Source organism: Hypanus sabinus, chromosome 3 (assembly GCF_030144855.1).
Source record: "Hypanus sabinus isolate sHypSab1 chromosome 3, sHypSab1.hap1, whole genome shotgun sequence".
NCBI classification, from domain to species: domain Eukaryota; kingdom Metazoa; phylum Chordata; class Chondrichthyes; order Myliobatiformes; family Dasyatidae; genus Hypanus; species Hypanus sabinus.
Window position 1 is genome coordinate 2,051,184 of NC_082708.1, and position 21,415 is coordinate 2,072,598.

At 41.7% G+C, this 21,415-nt stretch overlaps 1 protein-coding gene across 1 annotated transcript in view; it reads right to left on the reverse strand.

Annotated features, from left to right (window-relative positions):
* Positions 1 to 21,415, reverse strand: part of LOC132390970 (F-box/WD repeat-containing protein 7-like) — a 306,269-nt gene that overhangs the window by 78,167 nt on the left and 206,687 nt on the right. Inside the window, exon 4 of the mRNA XM_059963517.1 lies at positions 7,781 to 7,863. Coding sequence (XP_059819500.1) covers positions 7,781 to 7,863 — 83 coding nt within the window. The remainder of the gene's footprint in view (positions 1 to 7,780; positions 7,864 to 21,415) is intronic.

The window sequence follows — 21,415 nt, forward strand, 5'->3', positions numbered from 1 at the left end:
AGGCACTGATCAGGCCCTCATGGGTTCAGTGGAATGAGCACTGCAGTGAATAGAGACAACTGCTTACTATGCTTGCTTCATAATGGATGAGCAGGGCTTTTTCCCCACAGGGTCCCACCAATGAATCATGAAGTATGGATCCAAAAGAGAGGGTTAATTTTCTTGCTGGCTCAAGTAGAATTGAGTTTTAACTTTGCAGAAACCCCATACATGACTGTTTCAATTCAGGGGCAATGGCAAAGGATACCCAAATAAATTCATCATGATGAAAATGAGATCTGGAACTCGAAATAGAAAAAAACTGTTGCAAAAATTATCAATGCATATTTATCCCAAAATTTTAAATGTTGTCCTGGTTAATAAAACCTTTCAGCCTGTATCATACACTGCTCCAAGTTGGATCAGAAAGGCAGCAGATGGTGATTAATATGCAGCTAACACACAACCATTCATTAAATTTTAGAGAAAATAAAAAAAGACAGCAGATGAGAGCTGAACAGTTACTTCTTCCACATCCTATCACCCACGTAAAAGCTGGAATCAGTATCAGAGCTACTAACATCACTTAATTTGATACATGGTGAGCATATGCTAACCTTCCCAAAACATTCAAATGGGAATTTGTGTAAAAAATGATCCACTTAGAAAGAATCTGTCCCCTTCTCAGACAGAAAGGGTGGTGAAGGCAGTGAACAGCATGCTTCCCCTCATTGGTCGAGTGATGAGTACAAATGTAGAGATGTCACATTAAGGCGACATAAATCATTGGGTAGGCCAGTTTACAGGTAGGACAGAAACTATGCATTAGTGGTTCACTGGGATACCGCGCCTGGATTAGAGGAGAGGATGTACAAACTTGAGTTGTTTCCCCTGAAACATTAGAGGCTGAAGGAAGATCTGATAGAAGTTTAGAAGATTGCAAGGCATCAAAAGGGTACAATTTGTTACAATCTTTAGTCCAGAAATGTCAAATACTAGAGGTCATGCATTCCAGGTGTGAGGGATATGTTTAAAAGATATATGGAGCAGGAGACTGAAAAGGCTGCTGGGAGGAGTGTCAGAAGCAATTTAGATAGTGGTGTTTCAAATGCTGTTAACCAGGCACATTAATATGCAGGGGATAGAGCAATGTGGATCATGTAAAGGGGCTACTGCAGAAAGTTGTTAGATTAATCAACACCATCTTGGTTACTCGCCTCTGTAGAGTCCACAAGATATTTTCAATGAGTGGTGCCCCAGAAAGGTGACATCCATTATTAAGGACCCCATCATCCAGGACATGTCTTCTCATCGTTACCATGAAGAAAGAGATACGGAAGCCTGAAGGCACAAACTCAGCGATTCAGGAACAGCTTCTTCCCCTCTGCAATCTGATTACTATTTGGATATTGAACCCATGAACATTACCTCACTTTTTAAAATTATTTCTGTATTTGCACTATTTTTAAATTTATTTAATATACATTATATATAGTAATGTATTTATTTAGGTGCTGAAGGGCCTCTTCCTGTGTTCTACAGTTTCGTGTTCTATGATTTGGAGAGGGTGCAAGGATTATCAGAATATGGCCTGGATTAGACAGTATTAACTACAAGGACACATTGCACTCTCCTGGACACATTTCTCTGCAGCACAGGATGAGGAGCAACCTGAACTCTACCTGAGTTCAAGGTAGATAAAGTCTTTGTCCCCAGAGTGGAAATGGCAAACACTGGTAGGTATAGCTTTAAAGTGAGAGGGAGAAGTTTCAAGAAGATTTATATGGCAAGATGTTTTTTTATACAGCGTAACTGTGGTGTGTCTCTGGAATGAACTGCCACAGGGGAAGTGGTGGAACAGATGCATTAGCAATGTTTCAGAGGCTGTTAGATAGACACACAAAGAAGAAAGAATTGAAGGGAAAAACTATATTCAGGAAGACATGCAGTTTAAATTGGATAATATTCAGTACAGTCACGGTGGGTCAAAGGGCCTACTCCTAAGCTGTGTTTCATTAAGAGGTTATATCATTGGTGACTCAGACAGTAAGTGCAAACACATTGTGGGAATATAAAGGGCCCAGGAGCAGCATGTCTTTTACATGGGAGTCTGTATCCAGAGTTACCGGCTACGTGACAGACGCACTGCCACCTGGCTGGTCAGAGGACACAGCACATGCCAATCAACATTTGGTCCCTCCCAACTAATTAATGCACACCTAAATTATTGGTCACCTTAATTGGATTATCGCGCCCAGCCCCATGCTTTAAAAGGTGAGACTTGGCCTTGGCTCGCCTTCTCTTACAGACCATCACATTGAAGGTAAGTGCATTGATTTATGTTTGGGAAGGTCTATCGCTTGTCCTGGTAAGGGAGCCGCAGCTATCCAAGGTCAAGGGGGATAGCTGTCGTAGTGCTTTTCCCTTGTTCTTTGTTTGTGTAACTGTACCCTGTCCCCACACCGCTTCCTGTGTATTGTAGTTGCTTGTGTTGACCCGACTTCCCCTTGTAAATAAATTCCTTATTATTAAAACTGTGTGTGTCCAGGCCTCTACTGTTGAGACTCAAAGAACCAGTTATTTTCCATCACAACAGAGTCTGAGAAATGTGGTTTATATAAGACCATAAGACATAAGAGCAAAATTAAGCCATTCAGCCCATCAATTCCACTCCACCATTTCATCCTGGCTGATCCTGGATTCCATTCAACCCCATACACCCATCCTCTCACCATATCCCCGGTGCCCCGACCAATCAGTAAACTATCAACTTCTGCTTTGAATGTACCCAAGGACTTGGCCTCCACTACAGTCAGTGGCAGAGCATTCCACAGATTCAACACTCTTTGACCAAAAAAGATCCTCTTTACTTTTGTTCTAAAAGGTTGCCCCTCAATTTTGAGGCTGTGCCCACTAGTTCTGGATATCCCCACCAGAGGAAACATCCTCTCCACATCCAGCACTAGGCCTTCCAAAATTCAGTAGATTTCAATGAAAACCACCCACACATTCTTCTAAATTCCAGAGAGTACAGGCCCAAAGCTGACAAATGCTCCTTATATGTTAACCCCTTCCATCCTGGAGCCATCCTCATGAACCTCCTCTGGACTCTCTGAAACGACAACACGTCCTTTCGCAGATATGGGGCCCAAAACTGTTAACAATACCAAGTGTGGCCTAGCTAGTGTCTTAAAAAGTTTCAGCATTATCTCCTTGCTTTTATATTCTATTCCCCTTGAAATAAATGGCAACATTGCATTTGCCTTCTTTACCACACACTCAACCTGTAAATTAACCTTCTAGGAGTCTTGCACAAGGACTCCCAAGTCCCTTTGTACATCTGATGTTTGAATTTTCTCCCCATTTAGGTAATAGGCTGCACTATTATTTCTTTTACTAAAATGCATTACCACACATTTCCCAACACTGTATTCCGCTTACTACTTTTTTGCCCATTCTTCCAAGTCCTGCTGCAATCACGTTGCTTCCTCAGCACTATCTACACCTCCATCTATCTTTGTTTCACCTGCAAACTTTGCCACAAGCCATCAATTCCACTATCCAAATCATATGACAAATAATGTGAAAGGCAGCGGTCAGAATACTGACTCCTGAGGAACATTAGTCACTGTCAGCCAACCAGCAAAGGCCCCTTTTATTCCCACTCGATGCCCCCTGCCTGTCAGCCATTCTTCCATCCATGCCAGTATCTTTCTTGTAATAGTTTAGGATTTTATTTTGTTGAACACCCTCATGTGAGGCACCTTATCAAATGTTTTCTGAAAATCTATGTAATTGACATCCACCGCCTCTCCTTTGTCCACCCTGCTTGTTAGTTCCTCAAAGAATTCTAACACATCAACTTCAAGTTCAATTATCATTCAACCATTCATGAATATCCATGGAAATAGCCAAGCAAAATGGTGTTCCTCAAAACTTGAATTTAGCTTGCTCAGTTTAGATCTTTTTATAGATTTAATGCTCTCACTAGCATCAGGACTCACATCACATCAGGTTTAGGAATAGTTATTACCCACCAACTATCTGGCTCATGAACCAGTGAGGATAACTTCACTTGTCCCATCACTGAATTATTCCCATACATATGGACTCACTTTCAAGGACTCTTCATCTCATGTCCACATGACCATAAGATGTAGGAGCAGAATTAGGCCATTTGGGCCATCAAGTCTACTCCACCATTCACTCAACGGCTAATCCTTTTTTTCCCCTCCTCAGCTCCACTCCCTGGCCTTCTCCCAGTGACCTTGATGCTGTGCTCAATGAAGAACCTATCAAGCTCTGCCTTAAATACACTCAATGATATGGCCTCCACACCTGCCTGTATCCTCGATAGTTATTGCCTATCGATGGAGCTAAAGACGGCGCCAGTGGGCAACTTCTCCCAGCTCATCAGTGAAATGGTTAAATTCTTCCTATTCTAATCTCTATTTTCCTTTTCAGAGTGGTTGGGGTCCTATCAGGAACCTTGATCATAGCAACACTCAAAAACTGTGATTCTGCACAATGGCACGTTCCCATTCTTGGAACATGCCGATCGACTTAATTTCGGTATGTCCAGTTTCAGCCTGAAGTCGGGCAACTTTGGAGCCTGCACAGCCCTGTTGACACAAATTCTCGCCAGCGTCGTGTACTGAAGCATAGCAGGAACCGGAACATCAAAGACAGCAAGAGTGGCAATTGGAGAGCTCTACACTCTGTTACTGATTTGCTGATTCTCGATTTGGAGAACTCAAAGTAAAAAGCAATGCTTCAGACTGACTGTAAAATTGAAATAGCGACTGTTGTCTCCCCTGTCACTGTGGAAGGAGCAACATATGTCTCTCCCTTGTTAGTGCGTTAGAGAGAGTATGGGATGTCAAAAATGTTTGAGTGAACAGTTAGTTTTTGATGTACTATAGACCATGGTCTCACTTTGGGGGCTTTGCTGTCACTGGTACGGTGGGTGGTGGGAATGCTGATGCTTTTTGCTAGAATAAATGAGGGGGAGGGTTGATGTTGCTTGCGCATGAGGGGAGCAAAGGGCTTTGTCATTCATTCTTTGGGTTTTTATTTTCTTCTGTTTCGAGAATGTCTATGGGCAGTAAGATTTTCATGTATATTATAAACATTCTCTGATATTAAATGGAACTATCGAACTATTTATTTATTCCTTTTTCTATTTGCACAGTTTGTTGCCTTCTGCACCCTGGCTGAATGCACTAGTTGGGCAAGCTTACATTGATCCTGATATGGTTATTAAAGACTTATTGAATATGCCCAAAATAAATGGAATCTCAGGGTTGTATATAGTGACATAAACGTATTTCGATAATAAATTTACTTTGAACTTTGTCTTGCCCTTGTAAATGCATGAGTGATGGACCAGAACAATGTTCATCCTGCGCATCCCACTTAACCAATATTTTTGACAACCAGTGCAGAAATGTGCAGATTTTCCTCTCGCAGCACAGGAATGCTGAGACTCACCCCACATAGGACTAGGAAGAATGGCACAAACTAGGACAATTCTTTACGACCTCCAGATCACAGTTCACTTACCATAAAGTCATTGTATCAATAATCTTTCCATTTCCCATTCTGGCACCTCTTCACCCCTTCTCTTCACCTGCCCATCACCTCCCCCTAGTTACCCTCCACCTTCCCTTTTCTCCATTGTCCACTGTCCTCTCCTATCAGATTCATTCATATATTTCCTCCCTTCCCTCACTCACTGATCCAGCTTCTCCTTCAATTGTCTCAATTGTCATCTGCCAGCTTGTACTCCTTCCCCTCTCCCCAACATTCAGGCATCCTTCCTCTTCCTTACCAGTCCTGATGAAGGCTCTTGGCCCTTCCTCTCCATTGATGCTGTCTAACCTACTGAGTTCCTTCAGTATCTTGTGTGTCTTGCTCTGGATTTCCAGCATCTACAGAACCTCATGTTTACTGTTACCTAAACTCAGCTTCTTGTTGTATCACTAGAAGCCAAAAAGTGCAGATAATTTAGAACATTTAACAGTAAAATAAAGAATCCCCAGTACAACACACCCTAGGTAGAGGAACCTACCGCTCAGCATTATGTTCTGTCAAGATTTTGAGATGACTTGATCACTTAGAAACAAAATTATGCATACAAAACTGAGGGGTATAGAAACTGTACAGTAGATGCAAGTGGGCTTTTTTCCTTTGAGGTTGGATGAGACTAGGATTAAAGGTCATAGATTAAGGGTAAAGATGAAATGTTTAAGGGGAACATCAGGAAAAGCTTCTTCACTCAGAGAATGGTGAGAGTGTGGAACGAGCTGCCAGCAGATATGGTAGATATGGGTTCAATTACAACATTGAAGAGTAACTTGGACAGGTATGTGGATGGGAATATTATGAAGGGCTATGATCCAGGAGGAGATCAATGGGATTAGATGGGCCAAAGGGCCTGTTTCTGTGCTATACTGCTCTATGACTATATAAAACACAGGAAAACAAATGACCATGTCTCATTGTCAGAAGTACTGTGCTAGTCCTCTCCCAACTTTCTCTTGTGCAACTTTATTTGCCTAACTGTATATATGATTTGCTTTACAGTGCAGCATGAAGTTTGCCTTAACCCACTGATGCCTCAAACTAAATCTTTTCACCTACATCTTGACCAAACCTCTCCCCCCCCCCCCCACAACCTCAAGATCCATTGCTCATTTCCATTAGTAACCACATCCTCACTGAAGCAGCACTTGTGACAAGCATACCGATTTCATTAAAACTTGATGTATGGTTAGCTAAGTGCCCTTACTGCAAAAACTGCTCAAGTGTAGATCCTGCCTTTCCAAATCTGAACATATATCAAAATAAATTTCCAAAAGCCAAAGCAACACACACAAAATGCTGGAGGAAGCAGGTCAGGCAACATTTACAGAGAGGAGTAAACAGTCAATGTTTTGGCTGAGACCCTTCATCAGGACTGGAAGGAGGAAGATGCCAGAATAAGAAGGTGGGGGGAGGGAAGGAGAGCAAGCTAGAAAGTGATAGATGGAAAATGTAAAGGGCTGAAGGAGAAATCTGATGCGAGAGGAGAGTGGACCAGTGGAGAAAAGGTAGGAGGCCAGAGTGGGGAATTGAGAAAAGCGAAGGAGGAGGGGAAAAATATCAACAGAAGTTGGGAAAAGTCAATGCTCATGCCATTAGGTCGGGGACTATCTAGACAGAATATGAGGTGTTGCTCCTCTAACCACATCATGGCAGTAGACACATCAGAATAGGACTGGGAAATAGGAATTAAAATGGTTGGCTACTGGGAAATTCCATTTTTTGTACATGTAGCAAAAGCACTTGAAAAGCCATGATGCTGTTGCTAACTATCAAACAGCAGAGTGCAGCACCAGCAAAGCTGGGCATGTGCAAATCCATTTAAGTTTATCACAAAGTAATATGACCGTACTGTGTGGCTACACAATAACACATACCTGAATCTAATTCCTTAAAAGTAATTGATCATATGAAATGTTGAGACAATGTCATATTCAAGCTCATAAAGTCAGGTACTTAAAGTCTGGAAATATACATTGGCAGGATGTACTGTATGAAACATTAATATTAAATAAGAAATTATATCTGATGTACTGCTCAGATACATTAATAATTTATGATGCCATTGCAGACTCAGAATGCAGCTGCAATTGAGAGGATTATGAAAACAAATTGTTCTTTGAGTTGTAAGTCTGAGAGAGTGAATGAAGCAGCAAGAACTTGATTAACTGTAAGGGTAACCCATTCAGAAAGTTTGATACAACCTCTAAGTCAATACCTGGAGTATTCAGATCCTTTGCACAATTTCTTTCCTGGTGACAATGATCGCACGTCAAGGCCATTCTCTGATTTTCGCTTCATCTGTGAAGAGAGAAGAGAATGTTATGTTGATGCAGTATATTCAGCTCTGGCTTGCTGGGATAATAACTGGACTCTGGCTAGACACAAAACTATTTTGTAAAGAACCAATAGTTTAATAAACAAAGGCAGCATGAAGAATCAATATCGTCCATCAATCAGACAGATACTCCAATAACAATCCATCCAGACTTAATTGTTCGAAACAATAACCAACCAGTAATTCAATGGTACAAAGCAAAACAAAGTTATGGCCAAGAACAGCACTAAAATTTATGACAGCCATTTGGGAGCAGACATTTTGGTACTTGCAGGCCATCCTTCATATATACAAGAGTGCTTGTCTGCTCAACCTCCTGAATCGGCTCATTTCTGTATTATCATCTACAAAACCACATTGCTTGTAGGTAAGTTAAATGACATTATTAAAGATAAAAAAAGGTTTCCACATTTTTACAAGGAAGCCATCAGCCCATCAAGTGGATTCTGCCTACATTACAGAGTAATCCAGCTAGTCCCTCTCCACCAATCCACAGCCTCCAGCTTTGCACCTCTTGGCACCTTGACATACTTAACACCTGGCTTCAATTTAAGAGGCAAGGAGCCATCCTGTCTCTTTTGATTAGACTGCACCTCAAATTTGCCAATAGCGTAATGGAATACATGTATAAATACAGCTAACATTCACATGGTTTAATACCAGGTATAGTACTGCCTGCACTGATTCATCCAAAGTTAGTTAAGATGGTATACCCGATACATAGAGCCTGAAGTAAGCAGCTCCAGAGCACAGCAGCATTCCCACTTAGTGCTCTCAAGCCCACCAATGAGCATAAGCTGAAAAAAACATCCAGCAGTATAAGCTTCATTTCTCAGGAGTCATATTGTACCTGAACAGTCTGAGGAGATAATGCCTGCTATATATAGGTCTGTCATTTGAACAGAAGCAATTTGATGTACAAAATTAAAATGACCACAAATACATAATATTGAACACCCAGCTTTGCTGTTTGACATACTCTACTCCCAATCCAAATTTTCAAAGCCCTCAGTTACTTAAGCTCAATACTACAGAGTATTAGAATGGCCCAGTTATGTACTTATTTAGAGATTCAGCATGGTAACAGTTCCTTTATTAAACATTAGTTGCTACTAATCACACCAAATCAAACTGCATTTTTCACATTGGTCTCCAGAAGACAAACATTTGGGTTTTGTGTAGTGTAAAGGAAGCACCCATTAAAAGAACACCCTGCTCCTTTATAACTCCCCACTCAAGATTCTTGCGCATTTATGCAAAGTTGTCAGTTTCCACTAACATTTACACTTTAAACATTATTGATATATTGTTTGTAAAGGGGGTTTCTTTTTTTCTTTGTTACTGTTGGGAAAGGGTTTCCTTTTGTTAACTAGCAGGAATGCTAATTTACTGATAACGAGAATGGTATTCCTTTGTAAACCAAATGGGGATTAATGTTCTTTCTTCTGAGTCTGTAAGCTTTTGTTGACGGGCTTTTGGGCAGATCGGCGCGAGTGGGTCGAGAGAGAGGACGCAATGCTCTAAGCTGGGCGAGGATCGGACCCCAAAGGGGGGGTCCGAGGCTGGGAGATTCTCCGAGGGGTGGGGGGGATGAAGCTAGATGTGCTTGGTTGACCACTCGGAGGGTCCTGAGCTGTTTGGAGAGTCGAGGAGTTCGGAGGGTCCTGAGCTGCGAGTCCGAGGAGTTCGGAGGGGATCGAATGGTGGCCAGAAGACTTCAGTAATTGAGCTCCAACGGCTGTGCACGAAGTGGTTTGGACTTTGATAAGTTTGGCGCCTTTTCTTTAATTTTCTCTTCATATATACTGTATCGTTATTAATCACTTAGTTATAGTAACCTTTATAAATTGTACTCATTTAATCGCATATGGTGTACTGTCTGGTTTTGGGCGAGGCGGGGACATCACACAGCATCCACACCAGCTGATTACCCAGTTTGGCGGGGCTGAAGGCTGCTCCCCCTAGACAAGAACGAGCTGAGCGAGCCTAAGGTGACCCAGGGAGTTACATGTAGAAAATCCACATCACGAACATATTTCTCCACCTAACAATGACCAACTTTAAAATCTGTCTGTGGAGTATTGTGAAAATTCAAAGCCAAGGTATGAAGTTGCAAATTCTTTCTTGGATTCAACAGAGTGGAAGAACACGAGTGAACTCAAACATAAGTAAAAGTAATTAAGAAATAGAAGGACCAAATAATCCAACAAACCCAAACCCCAATTCAGCAAGACAGTGAACCACCCTCCTCCATTAGCCCCTGCCTTCTATGACCAACCTAATTTTATACCCAACTCAATAACAGACCTAATCTTCAGAACCAGTCCACCATGGAGGACCTCATCAATGTCTTACTAAAGTCCATGTAAATACAATGATATGCAAAAGTTTGGGCACCCCGGATAAAATTTCTGTTACTGTGAATTGTTAAGTGAGTAGAAGACAAACTGATCTCCAAAAGTCATAAAGTTAAAGATGAAACATTCTTTTCAACATTTTAAGCAAGATTAGTGTATTATTTCTGTTTTGTACAATTTTAGAGTGCAAAAAAGGAAAGGAACACCATGCAAAAGTTTGGGGACCCCAAGAGATTTGAACTCTCAGATAACTCTTACCAAGTTCTCAGACCTTAATAAGCTTGTTGGGGTTATGACTTGCTGACAGTCATTGTTAGGAAGGGCCAGCTGATGCAACTTTCAAAGCTTTATAAATATCCTGACTCCTCAAACTTTGTCCCAACAATCGGCAGCCACGGGCTCCTCTAAGCAGCTGCCCAGCACTCTGAAAATTAAAATAAATGATGCCCACAAAGCAGGAGAAGAATATAAGAAGATAGCAAAGTGCTTTCAGGTAGCTGTTTCCCCAGTTCGTAATGTAATTAAGAAATAGCAGCTAACAGGAACGGTGGAGGTCAAGTTGAGGTCTGGAAGACCAAGAAAACTTTCCAAGAGAACTGCTCATAGGATTGCTAGAAAGTCAAATCAAAACCCCTGTTTGACTGCAAAAGACCTTCAGGAAGATTTAGCAGACTCTGGAGTGGTGGTGCACTGTTCTACTGTGCAGCGACACCTGCACAAACATGACCTTCATGGAAGAGTCATCAGCAGAAAACCTTTCCTGCGTCCTCGCTACAAAATTCAGCGTCAGAAGTTTGCAAAAGAACATCCAAACAAGCCTAATGCATTTTGGAAACAAGTCCTGTGGACTGATGAAGTTAAAGTAGAATTTTTGGCCACAATGAGCAAAGGTATGTTTGGAGAAAAAAGGGTGCAGAATTTCATGAAAAGAACATCTCTCCAACTGTTAAGCACGGGGGTGGATCGATCATGCTTTGGGCTTGTATTGCAGCCAGTGGCACGGGGAACATTTCACTGGTAGAGGGAAGAATGAATTAAATTAAATACCAGCAAATTCTGGAAGCAAACATCACACTGTCTGTAAAGAAGCTGAAGATGAAAAGAGGATGGCTTCTACAACAGGATAATGATCCTAAACACACCTCAAAATCCACAATGGACTACCTCAAGAGGCGAAAGCTGAAGGTTTTGCCATGGCCCTCACAGTTCTCCGACCTAAACATCATCGAAAATCTGTGGATAGACTTCAAAAGAGCAGTGCATGCAAGGCGGCCCAGGAGTCTCACAGAACTAGAAGCCTTTTGCAAGAAAGAATGGGCGAAAATCTCCCAAACAAGAATTGAAAAACTCTTAGCTGGTTACAGAAAGCGTTTACAAGCTGTGATACTTGTCAAAGGGGGTGTTACTAAATACTGACCATGCAGGGTGCCCAAACCTTTGCTTTGGGCCCTTTTCCTTTTTTGTTATTTTGAAACTGTAAAAGATGGGGAAAAAAAAGTAAACTTGCTTAAAATATTAAAGAAATGTGTTATGTTTAACTTTATGCCTTTTGGAAATCAGGTCATCTTCCACTTGCTTAGCTATTCACAGTAACAGAAATTTTGACCGAGGTGCCCAAACTTTTGCATGCCACTGTAAATACTCACTGCACTATCCTCAAGCATCTTCATCACCTCCTCAAAAAACTCAAGTTTGTAAGATGTGGTATAGATTCCATCTGGCTCTGGGTCTTATCCACCCTAATGTTTTCAACATCTCCTCAATATCAACACACCCTAGAATATCAGAATCAGGTTTAAAGATGGATTACAAAAGTAAGCTAGAAAATAATATTAAACAGGATACCAAAAGTTTCTTCAAATACAAAGTGTAAAAGAGAGGCTTAAGTGGATATCGGACTGCCAGAAAATGTTGCTGGAGAGGTGGTAATAGAGGTTACAACAAAATGGCAGATGAACGGAATAAGTATTTTCCATCAATCTTCACTGTGGAAGACACTTCGCAGCATGGTCAAAGTTCCAGGTGTCAGCAGGCATTAAATATGTGAAGCTACTATAACTAGGGAGAAGGTTCTTGGGAAACTGACAGATCTGAAGGTAGATTAGTCACCTGGACCAGATGGTGTACACTCCAGATTTCTCACAGAGGTGACTGAAGAGATCATTATGGCATTAGTAATGTTTTTTCAAGAATCACTAAATTCTGACTGGCTGCCGCAGAGACCGATTCTTTTAATGGCCTTGTTGCGAAGTTTGCAGACAATATGAAAACAGGTGGAAGGAGAGGTAATTTTAAGGAAGCAGAGAAGCTACAGAAGGACTTGGATTAGGAGAATGGGCAAAGAAATGACAGATGGAATACAGTATCAGGATGTGTATGGTCATGTACTTGGGTAGAAAAAAATTATTATTTTCCAAATGGAGAGAAAATACAAAAAACTGAGATGCAAAGGGACTTGAGAGTTCTTGTGCAGGATTCCCTAAAGGTTAATTTGCAGGTTGGGTCTGTGAAGAGGAAGGCAAATGCAAAGTTAGCATTCATTTCAAGAGGACTAGAATATAAAAGCAAGGGTGTAATGTTTAAACTTCATAAAGCACTGGTGGGGCCTCACGTGGAGTACTGTGAGCAGGTTTGGGTTCCATATCTTAGAATGGATGTGCTGAAACTTGAGAGAATTCAAAGGAGGTTCACAAAAATGATAACATTATTGAATGGTTTTGTCATATGAAGAGCACTTAGTGGCTCTGGGCCTGTATTCACTAAAATTCAGAGGAATGAGAGGTGACCTCATTGAACTTAACGCATGGTGAAAGGCCTTGATAGAGTGGATGTGGAGAGGATGTTTCCTGTGGTGGGAGAGTCTAAGACCAGAGGACACAGCCTCAGAATATAGGGCATCCTTTTTAAATAGAAATGAGGAGGAATTTCTTTAGCCAGAGAGTGGTGAATCCGTGGAATTCTTTGCCACAGGCAGCTGTGGAGGCCAAGTATTTATGTATTTTTAAGGCAGAGAATCTTCACTGGTCAAGACATGAAAGGATATGAGGAGAAGGCAGGAGACTGGAGCTGACAGGAAAATTAAATCAGCCAAGATGAATTGGTGGAGCAGATTCAATGTGCCAAATGGCCTATTCTGCTCCTATATCTTATAGTCTTATGGTTTTATATCACTGACATATGTCGAGAATTTTGCTGTTTTGAGGAAGCAGTACATTGCAATACATATTAATAAAAAATATAAATTGCAAGAAAAACAATACTGTTCAAAATTCTTAGACACACAAACACAATCTGTAAAGTGAAGATGTTTTCAAAAATAATAGTTTCTAAACATCAAAAAATTATTATAAAGGGCAGTAAACAGTAAAAGAAAAGCTAAATGAAATCAACATTCAGTGTGATCACCCTTTGCCTTCAAGACTTCATCAATTCTCTTAGGCACACTGTCATGCAGGTTTATAAGAAAATCAGCCAGTAGGTTGCTCCAAGCATCTTGGAAGACTTGCCACAGTTCTGCAGGCGTTGGCTATCTAACTTCCTTATGCCTCTCCAGGTAATCCCAGACAGCTTCGATAACGTTGAGATCGGGGCTCTAGGAGGCCATACCACAAGTTGCAGAACCCGTCCTTCTTATTACAGAAGTTAGTCCTTTGTGACCTTGGCTGTGTGTTTGATGTCATGGTGCTGCTGCAGGATGAAGTTGGAAATAATCAGATGTCTCCCTGATAGTACTGTGTGATGGATGAGAACCTACTTGTACTTCTCAGCATTGACGATTCCATTAATTCTGACCAAATCACCAGACAACCACCGCAGTGCTTCACTGTTGACTGCAGACACTCATCCATGTAGTGCTCTCCAGCTCTTCTATGGACAAACTTCCTCCTGTTTGAGCCAAAAATTTCAAATTTTGACTTGTCAGTTCAGAGCACTTGCTCCTATTGTTCAGCACCCCAGCCCTTGTGTTTTCATGTGTAAGTCTCTTGGTTTTAATTCCACTTCGGAGGAATGGCTTTTTGGCAGTAACTCTTCCATGAAGACCACTTCTCTCAAGACCTTTCCAGACCATAGAGGAATGTACTTGTGTTTCACTGGCTTCTATCATTTTCAGAGCTAATAGTAATGCTGCATTTCTTCCAACGTAGAAGGAACATCAGTTTCGTGCACCTTTCAGCACTCGGTTTCTGTAGCTGACTCCTGCTCTTCAACCTTGCCTGTTTGCTTGTGCTTCTTCAGAAGAGCTTGGACAGCACAATTCGAAATTCCTGTCTGCTGTAAAATTTCTGCTTGGCAGAGACCTTGTTAGAAACATAGAAAACCTACAGCACAATACAGGGGCTTCAGCCCACAAAGTTGTGCCGAATGTGTCCCAACCTTAGAGATTACTAGCCTTACCCATAGTCCTATATTTTTCCAAGGTCCATGTACCTATCCAAAAGCCTCTTAAAAGACCCTATCGTATCCACCTTCACCACTGTTGCTGACAACCCATTCCATGCACTCACCGCTCTCTGAGTAAAAAAACTTACCCCTGACATCTCCTCTGTACCTGCTCCCCAGCACCTTAAACCTGTGTCCTCATGTGGTAACGATTTCAGCCCTGGGGAAAAGCCTCTGATCAATGCCTCTCATCATCTTATACACCTCTATCAGGTCACGCCTCATCCTCCATCGCTCCAAGTAGAAAAGGCCAAGTTCACTCAACCTATTCTCATAAGGAATGCTCCCCAGTCCAGGCAACATCCTTGTAAATCTCCTCGGCACCCTTTCTACGGCTTCCACATCCTTCCTGTAATGAGGTGACCAGAACTGAACACAGTACTCCAAATGGGGTCTGCACAGGGTCCTATATAGCTGCAACATTACCTCTCGGCTCCTAAATTCAATTCCACGATTGATGAAGGTCAATATACGGTATGCCTTCTTAACCACTGAGTCAACCCGCACAGCTACTTTGAGTGTCCTATGGACTCGAACCCCAAGATCCCTCTGATCCTCCACACTGCCAAGAGTCTTGCCATTAATACTATATTCTGCCATCATATTTGACCTACCAAAATGAACCACTTCATACTTATCTGGGTTGAACTCCAACTGCCTCTTCTCAGCTTAGTTTTGCATCCTATCAATGTCCCGCTGTAACCTCTGACAGCCCTCCACACTATCCACAACACTTCCAACCTTTGTGTCATCAGCAAACTTGGTAACCCATCCCTCCACTTCTTCATCCAGGTCATTTATAAAACTCACGAAGAGTAAGGGTCCCAGAACAGATCCCTGAGGCACATCACTGGTCACCGACCTCCATGCAGAATATGACCCCTCTACAACCTCTCTTTGCCTTCTGTGGGCAAGCCAGTTTTGGATCCACAATGTCCCCTTGGATCCCAGGCCTCCTTACTTCCTCAATAAGCCTTGCATGGGGTACCTTATCAAATGCCTTGCTGAACTCCATGCACACTACATCTACTGCTCTTCCCTCATCAATGTGTTTAGTCACATCCTCAAAAACTTCAATCAGGCTCGTAAGGCATGACCTGCCCTTGACAAAGCCATGCTGACTATTACTAATCATATTATGCCTCTCCAAGTGTTCATCCAAGTGTTAGGATGTTCATCCTGCCTCTCAGGATCTTCTCCATCAACTTACCAACCACTGAGGTAAGACTCACTGGTCTATAATTTCCTGGGCTATCTCTACTCCTTTTCTTGAATAAAGGAACAACACCTGCAACCCTCCAATCCTCCAGAACCTCTTCCATCCCCATCGATGATGCAAAGATCATCACCAGAGGCTCAGCAATCTCCTCCCTCACCTCCCACAGTAGCCTGGGGTACATCTCATTCGATTCTGACAACTTATCCATTTTGATACTTTCCAAAAGCTCCAGCACATCCTCTTTCTTAATATCTACATGCTCAATCTTTTCAGTCTGCTGCAAGTCATCACTACAATCACCAATATCCTTTTCCATAGTGAATACTGAAGTAAAGAATTCATTAAGTACCTCTGTTATTTCCTCTGGTTCCACACACACTTTCCCACTGCCACAATTGATAGGTCCTATTCTTTCATGTCTTGTCCTTTTGCTCTTTACATACTTGTTGATGCAGTATGACCTTGTGCCTTGTTGCTAAGCTCACTCTTGCCATGGTGTAAAAATTGTTGATTTGAAGGTTAAACTGTCACACCTCCCACACCCTCACATTTTAGTTTGGTTGTCCTTTGTCCAGTTTGATTCCTTCTACAGTTTAGTTCATTCAGCTCATTATGTCATTAGCTTCCTGTTTGCTGTCTTTGTTTAATCATGCACCAGGTTGTATACCTACAAAGATATCACATTTTTATTTGAAAAGTGGTCTATTACTTATATGTAGCTTTCTTTAATGAAATACAAAAACTTCTCTGTAACATTTATTTTTTTGGAAAATGAATGTTTGGAAATGGGTTGAAAAATGGCAGATGGAATTTAATACAGATAAGTGTGAAGTGTTGCACTTTGGGAGGACCAACCAGGATAGGACTTGCAGGGTAAGCAGTCGGGGACTGAGGAGTGCAGTAGAACAGTGGGATCTGGGAATACAGACCCATAATTCCTTGGAAGTGAACGTTCGGAAGTCCTAAAAATTTAAATTAAATAGACAGTGAAAAAACAGAAAAAATAGTGAGGTAGTGTTCATAGGTTCATTATCCAAGCAGATTTCTGATGGCAGAGTGGAAGCTGTTCTTGAAATGTTGAGTGTGTCTTCAGGCTCTGGTAGCAATGAGAAGAGGGCATGCCTCCGGTGATCAGGGTCGCTTCTGAATGTGCCTTTGATGTCAGTGAGGCTAATGCCCATGATGGAGTAGCTTATCAATATATCCCTCCCTGATATCAACATCATCCACGTCCTTCTTGGTGAATAATGATGAAAAGTACTCATTTAGACTCATTTAAGTTCTCTTTCCTTGAGTGGACCATGCCTTGCCCCAGCTACCCTTTTGCTTCTAACAAAAAGTCTCATTCTTCCTACTCATGAAAACTGTTGGAACTCAGATAAAAAGCAGATACAATAGGTAAAGGCCCTTAGATAGAAAACTAGAGGCCTATGTGGGAGGGAAGGGCCAGATTAATTGAACTGAATTGAATTGAATTTATTTCTCACATCCTTCACGTACATGAGGAATAAAAATCTTCATGTTACATCTCCATCTAAATGTGCAATGTGTAACCATAGTAATTTATAATAAATAGAACAGTCAATGTAATATAGAGTACACTCAAATCAGCTGAGTTCATCAGTCTGATGGCCTGGTGGAAGAAGCTGTCCCGGAACCTGTTGGTCCTGGCTTTTATGCTGCGGTACCGTTTCCCAGATGGTAGCAGCTGGAATAGAATGTGTTTGGGGTTACTCGGGTCCCCAATGATCCTACGGTCCCTTTCTACACACCTGTCCTTGTAAATGTCCTGAATCATGGGAAGTTCACAACTACAGAAGCACTGGGCTGTCTGCATCACTCTCTGCACAGTCCTGTGATTAAGGGAGGTACAGTTCCCATACCAGGCAGTGATGTAGCCAGTCAGGATGCTCTCAAATGTGCCCTTGTATAAAGTTCTTAGGATTTGGGGGCCCATACCAAACTTCCTCAACTGTCTGAGGTGAAAGAGGCGATATTGTGCCTTTTTCACCACACAGCTGGTTTGCACAGACCACGTGAGATCCTCAGTGATGTGGATGCCAAGGAACTTAAAGCTGTTGACCCTCTCAATCCATTGATGTCAATAGGGGTTAGCCCATCTCCATTCCGCCTGTAATCCACAACCAGCTCCTTTGTTTTTGCGACTTTTAAGGCGAAGTTGGCAAATTTAATTAGCAGATTAGACCTGTGGGTGGCAGCAGTCTTGTACAGGGAGTAAAGGAGGGGACTCAGTACATAGCCATGAGGGGCTCCTATATTGAGAGTCAGAGGGGTGGTGATGAGGGAGCCCATTCTTACCACATGCTGGTGATCTGACATGAAGTCCAGGATCCAGCCACACAAGGCAGGGTCAAGGCCAAGGTCTCTGAGCTTCTTGTCGAGCCTGTATGGAACTACAGTGTGGAATGCTGAACTGTATTCCAAGAACAGCATTCTCACATAAGGATGTTATGTAGAGCAGTGGCTATTGCGTCATCTATCAACTGGTTATGTCATTAAGTGAATTGTAAGGGGTCCAGTTTGGGTGGCAGCAAGCTGCAGATGTAATCCTTGACCTTAATCTTAGAGTAGGTTGAAAGATCAGCACAACATCATGGGCCAACGAACCTGTACTGTGTTCTGTTATTCTACTATATGTTTTATCTTCTTTTTCGATTTACTCCTGGCCATTTAACTTTGCAGTCCAGAAATCTGGCAGTATCAACCAAACTTTATCATACCAGTTTCGCATCATATGTAATTTTATGCATCAACATAAACACCCATACACAGCAACTATAGCAATTACAGAGTTCCCCACAAGAAACAAAAACATCTGTGGATTCAAGGACTGTGTCAACTATCAGGAGTTTGTTCACATTTGAAGAAATCCTTTCACTTACTGTTGGAGATCCATGACTCCTAAAATACTGTTATCAAAAAGACAAGAACCAGACTTGCACCTCAGATAAGGTCCCATGGCTTACCATGTTATTTATAGACATGCAAAGAAAAACGTGTCAGTGCACTGACGTTGTTGTGGGATGTGCTGTGTTTCAACTGCAACAGCTTAAGCAGCAACCAGCAACACGTCCACATTGTTTCTTAAGCAATACTAAATTGCTCAATTGGAACAAATACTCAAGCTTCAGTTATTTGAACTCATCCATTCATCTCACCCCTTGCAGCTGTAAGTAAAGCAAGTTTAAAAGTGGATCTGAGGGGAAACCTTTTTTTAAATTACAGAGTGGCTGATATTCAGAATGTAATCCCAGAGTTGGTGGTGAAATCAGATACAATCTCTCTGATAGATTAGCTTTACTTGTCACATGTACATTGAAACCATACAGTAAAATGTGTCATTTGTGTCAACTCAGATCAGCAAGGCTTGTGCTGGACAACCCATAAGTCCCACCATGCTACCCACAACTAACTAACCCTAACCTTTGGAAAGTGGGAAGAAACTAGTATACCTGGAGGAAACCCACCCGGTCACAGGGAGATTGTACCAAACTCATTTTAGACAGTGGAAAGGATTGAAACACAAACTTACATCTGGCACTATAAAGCACTGCACTAACTACTATGCTTCCGTGCTGCCCTAAGAGATAGTCACTTACACAGGCAAGGCATAGAAGGACCAAGGATCAATATAGGCAATGGCAATAGTGTAGAGGGACAGATAGGTCAGCATGCATGTTGAAGGCTGAAAAGCCATTTCTATACTGTGTTTATTCTGACAACTGGTGCTCATGGTCAAGTGACAGGAACTTCTCTTGTACAGATTCTGTTGATTGAGATGATTTTCATTTTAGATTGTGTGATACCATGAGGATGGAGGGAGAAGGTCCTGTCACTGTCTGTCTTTCTTAAGATGAGAATAGAAAGCCTTAAGGGGGGCCTGAGAAGCAGGCTTTTCCACAGATGGTGGTGGGCAAATGGAACGAGATATAGTGGAAGCAGATGGACACAACCACAACATTTCATGGACATTCAGACAGGCATCTGGATAGGAATGGCTTGGAGGGATATTCACCAATGCAAGCAAATGGTGGGTACCTTGGTCAGCGTGGATGAGTTGGGTTGAAGTCTCTGTTTCCATAACAGAACTTAACAAGGTTAATGACTGACTCTAGAATGAGGGTATTGAGGCCTAGGTTTTGGGAGTTTATTGATAAGTGTTTAGGGGAAGGTGGTACTGAAAGCATAACTGCAGCTGATAAAGAGTATCCTAATGTATGCATATTCACTGTCCAGATGTTCCAGTACTTTTACTTTACTGAAACTGAACATTTTTCTCCTCCCTCTAATCAACCACAAGGCAATCGTAATAACTTCTGCAAATGTTTTTATATGTAATAACATCTAATCTCAAATCATTTATGTTATTTTTCTTCTACAAGCATTGAACTTTGGTTGGAATTTCACTCCATTCACAGTCTTCTCTTCCTGCTACAGAACAAATTGTGGATTTAAATATGAATCTTACTTGGATCCTGCAGAAATTTTGTTGGCAAAGTGGGACCATGTAAAAAGACTTGCTGAAATTTATGTAGATTACCCGCATCCATCCTCTTTGGCATGTACCTATGGCTTGTAATTACACTGTAAATAGTCAAAGAACACTACATCACAGAAACAGGCCCTTTGGCCCATCTAGTGCATGCTCAACTGTTATTCTGCCTAGTTCTATCAACAGGCACCTGGATTATAACCCTCCATGTCCCTTCCATCCATGTTCGCTTAAATGCTGAAATTGAACCCGCAGCCATCATTTCCGCCAGCAGCTCTTTTCACACACACCCTCAGGTTCCCTTCAAACATTTCGCCTTTTGTCCTCAAACAATGACTTCTAATTTTAGTCTCACTCAGCCTCATGGTAAAAGCCTGCTTGCATTTATCCTATCTATAACCTTAATTTAGCATACCTCTATAAAATTTTCCCTCATTCTCCTACACTGCAGGGAATAAAATCCTAGCCTATTTAACCTTTCCCTATAACTCAGGTCCTCAAGTCCTGGCAACATCCTCGTAAATTTTCCCTGCACTTTTTCCAATCATATTGGCATCTTTACTGTAGGTTGGTGACCAAAACTGCACACAATATTCCAAATTATGTCTTACTATCATATATGCCAAAAGCTTTCTTTATGATCCTATCTACCAGTTACACCACTTTCAAGGAATTTTGGGTCTATAATTCCCAGATCCCTCTGCTCTACCAAATGCATTCCCTGGTGCTCACCATGCAAGTCCTATCCTGGTCAGTCTACCCAATGTGCAACACTTCACACTTAACTGCATTAAATCCGATCTGCCATTTTTCAACTCATTTTGCCAGTTGGTCCAAATCTTGTTGCGAGCCTTGATAGCTTTCTTCATCCAGATTAACTATCTCAATGATAATGTAGCCGAATGGATCAGCAAATTTGCAGATCAGTTTACTACATTATCATCCAGATTGTTAATATAGATGGCAAACAACAATGGACCCAGCAC